Source organism: Protobothrops mucrosquamatus, unplaced genomic scaffold (genome assembly GCF_001527695.2).
Source record: "Protobothrops mucrosquamatus isolate PMUCROS unplaced genomic scaffold, P.Mucros_1.0 scaffold_307, whole genome shotgun sequence".
Taxonomy (NCBI): Eukaryota; Metazoa; Chordata; class Lepidosauria; order Squamata; family Viperidae; genus Protobothrops; species Protobothrops mucrosquamatus.
The window spans coordinates 493,486-499,792 of NW_015386383.1; the positions used below are offsets into that span (position 1 = coordinate 493,486).

The 6,307-nt window shown below is 39.3% G+C and overlaps 1 protein-coding gene across 1 annotated transcript in view; it reads left to right on the forward strand.

The window, feature by feature from the left end:
- NAA30 (N(alpha)-acetyltransferase 30, NatC catalytic subunit) overlaps nucleotides 1-5,195 on the forward strand; it is a 14,430-nt gene extending 9,235 nt beyond the window's left edge. The window contains exon 4 of the mRNA XM_015832134.1: nucleotides 4,521-5,195. Within this exon, the coding sequence (XP_015687620.1) occupies nucleotides 4,521-4,658 (138 nt within the window). The 3' untranslated portion in view covers nucleotides 4,659-5,195. The remainder of the gene's footprint in view (nucleotides 1-4,520) is intronic.
- Nucleotides 5,196-6,307: the final 1,112 nt, after the last annotated feature.

The following is a 6,307-nucleotide window of genomic DNA, read 5'->3' on the forward strand; positions in this document are numbered from 1 at the left end:
GGTAAGGTTGCCATGGAAGGGGGGGAGTTGCTTCCCTCCGCCTGCCAGACACCTGCCGAAGCCGCGCAGGGTAAGGTTGCCATGGAGGGGGGGTTGCTTCCCTCCGCCTGCCAGACACCTGTCGAAGCCGCACAGGGTAAGGTTGCCATGGAGGGGGGGTTGCTTCCCTCCGCCTGCCAGACACCTGCCGAAGCCGCGCAAGGTAAGGTTGACGCGACCCCCCACCCAGATGCCCTCGCCTACCCCAAGTGGTTTTTTTTTTAACTAATCTGCATTTCTCCATTCGCTTCTCAGCCTTCCTTCACCAAGTATTTGTGGGACAAAAAAAAAGTTCAATCAGACTTTCTAACTTCTCGTGAGATCTCAAGATCTCACAAACACACGGCAAAGGAAACAAATTGTTTTGGAAACAAATGGGAAAAATCATTTTTTTTCCCACCCAGGTTTTTCCATTTTTTCCCCCCAGAGCTTCCCATCTCCCATTAGGTGTTAGAGTTAACGTACAGTAGGCCTGGCAGTGGCATTGGGTGCAATGCGTGAGGCGCCAAACGGCCACATTATGCTGAAACCAGCCGTTTGCCCCCTTCTGCCCAATGCCACTGCCATGAGGCCATGGAACAAGCCGGGCGGCGGTAAGGAACCAGTATAATGGCACATGGGTCAGAAGGGGGAGGATCCACCAGATCTCATGGCAGCAGCATTGGGCACGACGCGCGAGATGGCCATGGCCGGAAGCAAACAGCCGTATCGCACTGAAACTGGCCGTTTGCCGCCTCATGCATTGTGCCCTCTGCCGCTGCCATGAGGCCGCGGAACAAACCAGGCGGCGGTAAGGAACCGGTATACCGGTACCATGGGTCAGATCTGCCCTCGTCCATTGGCTTCGCCTCATCATAGAGGCAGGCCGTCAGTGCAGGCCCTTAAGTAGGGCTTACTTATATTAGGCCCACCCTCCCGAAAATTAGCTGGGGCTTGCTTTCGGGGACGGGTTTACTTTTGGGGAAACACGGTAGTATGGTAGTTGATGGAGTCCAACACCATCTAGATGAAAACATGCTCTTTCCATCTGAGCAGAAAGGAAACTACCCAACAGCAGAGGAACAAAAGATCAACTCCTAATTGACAAGATGATTTTGGAAAACTGCAGAAGAAGGAAGACCATCTTGAATATAGCATGGATTGATTACAAGAAGACATTTGACTCCCTATCACATGATTGAATAATCAAGTGCCAAGAAATAAGAGGAGTCAGTAGAAACATCAGAAGCTTTGTGCAAAGATTGATGGCACAATGGAAGACACAATTGCTAGTCAATGGTGATAGATTGGAAGAGGTTACTATCAAGAGGAATCTTTCGAGGAGATTCACTTTCATCACTACTGATTCTTCTGTCAAAGATACTGAATATCTCAAGCCATGGCTATCAAAAATTAAAAACATCTGCCAGTCTGAAACTGTATGGTGTCAGCCCTTTGAGGTAGTCCAGACAAGAAGCACAAACCATGTGTACTAACACTACCTTTATTGCAAGTCTAAAAGTATTTTCCCCCTCAATTTTACTTTCTAGAAAATGAGGAGAGGTATCTTTTAAAATGCTTCTCATGCCCTTTGGTTTCTTTGAGCTAAGATACCTTTTGCATGACAGTTACCTAGTCTGTAGTTCTTTCAAGGTCATTTCCACATACCATTACAAACTGCATAAAGCATCTTCTCAACGTTGAAATGTACCATTCTTCATAGGCCTACTATTTTTCTCTAAGATTTTTGCAAAATTTATGAAAAGATTAAATATAATAAAAAAATTGGTTAGAATGTGTGACTGACATATGCCAACAACTCTGACTCTTATTATTTATTATGCAACTTTATCAACTGTATGTAATAGAAAAATAAAAACATAGTTAGAATTTCATCCAACAAAATTAGTTCACAGCTCAATTAATCCAACAAAAATCAGTGATTGTAACTTAAACAAATTGAATCTGTCTTCTGTGACTTGAATGCATTATTTCATCTCTTGAATGTCAGACTCCTGATCTGATCTTCTGAAATACCTTTCAGGTATTTAAAGAGTGCCATATTTTCCTCCAGTCCTGTCTTCTCAAGTTTAAATACATTCATCTCTTTTAATCTCTCTTTGTACGCCTTAGTTTTCTAAATCTTCTGATCATCAACATTGCTCTTCCCAGAATCTGTTTCTGAACTGTATCAATTCTTAAAAGTCTGATTCCAAAATTTTACATAGTATTCAAGATAAAGTCTTACAAATGCGTAAAAGAGGAAGGATTACTTTCCATAATTGGGAAAAATTGGGGTGTAAGAAGAATTGCTTTTAAATAGTACATACTCAAAACACATTTCTGGTAATTTGGTTCCTATATGTAATAAAATGGGGTTTAGTTGCAGCTATGGGGCAAAACACAGTGATTCCACACAGAAATAGCTGTGGGGGTGGGTGAAGCAGGAAAAAGGCATGGCTAGCAGTGATAGCTGAGCAGAGGGTCCTGCAGAGGCATGTTAATGGAATATTCCAGTTTTTGATGATCAATAGCAAATGAGGGAAGGAAGGAATAAAAAGAGCTGGAAGGCTGCTCTAAGAGCTACTGAGGGATGACATGCACTAGTGCTGCTCTAGGTGCCCTTTAAAATCACTCCAGGATTTCTCCATATTTTTTTAAATCAAAATCCAAGAATATCAAACATATTCCAGGATGAGTTTCTGCTGAATATGGCTGATCTATTATGGCTTAGCAAGAGCATCTGGATAGCAGTTGTTTCTCCTGGGCAAAGTAAAACGTATTTTCCCCTTCATGCTCACTCCTGGAAATCTCTTGCATTTGCCTTTGTTGTTGTCGTTGGTAAACATATTGCTGGATCATACTCTGATAGGTTTGAGTTCTATTTTTGCCCTCTGGGGCAGTGGCCCCCAACCTTTTGAGCACCAGGAACATATTTTCCACTTCATGCTCACTCCTGGAAATCTCTTGCATTTGCCTTTGTTGTCGTTGGTAAACATATTGCTGGATCATACTCTGATAGGTTTGAGTTCTATTTTTGCCCTCTGGGGCAGTGGCCCCCAACCTTTTGAGCACCAGGAACCGGTTCTGTGGAGAGAGGTTTTTCCGCGGACCGGAGTGGACCTGTTTCGTGTGCTGCCTGCATCCCGCGAATGGAGCTTCGCTTGTATGCGTGGCCCAGTTTCTGGCATGCCACGGCCTGGTGCCGGTCCACAGATCGGGGGGTTGGGGACCCTGTTCTAGGGTATTATTTATGCCACCCAAAGTGGTGTTATCTAAAAATATGGTGAGTAATCTCTCCAGTTCATTACTAAAAGCCTTAAAGAATGCAGGATCCAGGGCTGAACCTTGTGCTATCTTCCTTCTCACTGCCTTGCTCCAATTTGCTAAGAACCTTTGAGTTAGTTTTTGAGCTCGCTCACATGACCATTTATCATGTCATCTAGCCAACATAAAATTAGCTTGGTAATTAGAATGTTGCAAATTATTTCATCAAATATCTTGCTAAAATGAAGATGTGTTGTCCTCTAATATTATCTGCAAGAAGAATGGACACCAGGGAAACATTTCTTGTGAGCACCATCACTAAAGTTGCTTTACTTTTACTCATTGCATTGTGAGTCAAAATCATCAGTGGTAACACATCCTAACTGACATTAATGTACAGTCTGGATGCTGCCATAGGATATTGTCTGATTTCATACTTCTAAGAATGCAGGAACTTACTTTGTTCTAGAAACCTGATTCTGCAAGTTTGTATCTGCTAAAATTGTTCTTTTAATTATTTTATCTTTACCCCCAACTTACTTATGAAGAATTCAGGACCGCATGCAAACCGCTTGCTCCCTTCTCTCCATTTTTATCCACACAAGATATTATTCACATTATCAAATCAATTTTATTGCAGTCATTAACTAGCACAGCTGTGGAAAAATTAAGCTGAGAGTATATAGTAAGCTAACTGTAGATCACTTATAATTTATTTTATTATTTGCACCCTGATTTTCAAAATGCTAATTCTTCTGAAATAGCATTTAAGCATCATTAGTACTTGATTTGTTAATACTTTAATAAATATCAAATATATGACATCAGGATCCCTCCTAAGGATTATTGATAGTAAAGCACTATGCTTCTCTCGTTAGAGACCCTAGCTAGGATCCTCTCAAGTTCTTAGAATACCTTACAGAAAAATTACGGTCACTTAAAGATTCATATTTATTAACGTTCGACTCGAATATTGTAAACTAGTTGTTCGTACGAAAGTGGAATTATACGTTGAGTTAAACCCGATCCTTGAGTTCGTAACCTGATCCTAAAACCAACTAGACCCAACCGTTTGGTCTGGTGCCTGGGAGGGAAGTCTATTTCTGTTTATGTTTTTAGGGTTTGTTGCGAACTGCCTAAAATCTGTATGAGCTAGTTAGCCATATAAGTTCTGCAAATAAATTAAAAAGCAGACAAAAAAACCCTCCTGTTGAAAAATATGTCTTATTTTGCAGGTTGTCCTGGAGACTGAGATCACGAACAAGTCTGCATTGAAACTTTATGAAAACCTTGGCTTTGTGCGAGACAAGAGGTTGTTCAGATACTATTTAAATGGAGTTGATGCATTGCGTCTTAAACTTTGGCTGCGTTAATTGGAGGACTTTTCTTCTCAACAAACATGGCAGCAGCATCTTTTGCATTCAATGCAATTTGTGTGGAATTGCTTTGCAGTTGGACGTAATAACTTCCATACAGCTCTTCTTTGTGAGTGTCTCATCGAGCATTGCACCTAAATTGTTGCACTGTGTGGCATGGCGCATCTTGTTCTGAATTTACAACAGGTTGTTTCAGACTTCAAATCCTCTTGGTAACCAGGAAGATGTGCCAATAGGTAGCCAAGAGCTCCTCTTTTCATTTGCAAGTCTACTGACTTCTGTTATATAAATGGTGAACATTTTATCAAGAACCTGTGTATACAGAACACAATCTTTTTTCGGTTTAAGAGAGAAAGAAAAGCCAATGTAATTGTAAAATTCTATAAGTATACTAACATTTCATACAAATCTCACCATAGTTTTTTTTTTTCCTGGGGAAAATAAAAATTACTTCAACTTTAGGTTTTATTTTTCAATATTGAACTTTCCATTCTTAAATATTGGTACCTCAGTGATTAGTGGATGAAAAAAATGTATTGTAGGGTGGGGTGTGTGTTACATCGAGTAACGGTAACAATTAAATTGCGTCTGCCAGTGCCTGTAGAAATACGTATATTTGTCTCCACTGCTAATTTGAGTGCATGCTTTCTTTTCTTGATTTTTTTTTTGTCTTTGCAAGAATGGCTTTTATTTAAACTCTGGGTTTGATAATAAATTATTTCATTTACCATTTGGACAGAACTCCCATGTGAGGGCTTAAGAAGCCCTTGTCTTACAGTAAAAAGTCTAAGCTATTTTTTAGAAGAACAATTATGAGTAGCTGCTAAAAGGGAGTCTGATGCACTTTTTCCTTTAAAGAGAGTGAGGGATCTTTTTAAAAAAGCAAACAAACAACAAATTAATGTAATCTGAATTCACTTTTATTTAATTAGAATTATCACCAGAATAGCTAAAAGAACCATTATTTTAAAATAATTGAATGAATTTAAATTCTGCTCGGACTCATGCTTAATTTCCATGTTTTAAAAATGCTTCTGTCTTCAGTTCTTGCTCTTGAAAATGAATTTCAAACTGCAATACCATGTTTGTTCTTTAGCTGCTTTCACTTTATTTGTTTATTTTAGAAAAGCCAGATCTCTTGCAGTTTTAATCTTTTTCTGAATCATTTGACAGAGAAGTGTCCAAAGGTTGGTTTTTAGTTCTTCCCTCTTTTTAAAATCATCTACATGGGCTTGTATTCTTTTTCACCAATTACACTGTGTACTTCTGTCTGTCAGTGCAATATGTAAAGCAAATCACTTCTTTTTGGCAGTTCAGCAATGACAGCATTAGTATATAATATATAAAAGCAAAATCTAAAATAAGATTGATCCCAAATAACTCATGGGGAAAAAAATCTTCTATTGACAGGAAACCTTTCAGAATTCAAGTTTGCCTTACTATGTAATATGTTAAGTTCAATCATTTTATAAAACGGTTTAAGTTACTGTACATTTGAGAGGACTTTATCTCTAGTCCTCTGGAGAAGAATACCCATTCTGGATAGTTTAGCAAATTTAAAGGAAGGCCATCTTTATTTTGCACAGTCTGAGCATTTCCCCCACTATGTATAAGTTGTGAATTGTATTTGGGAAAAAATAAAGGAT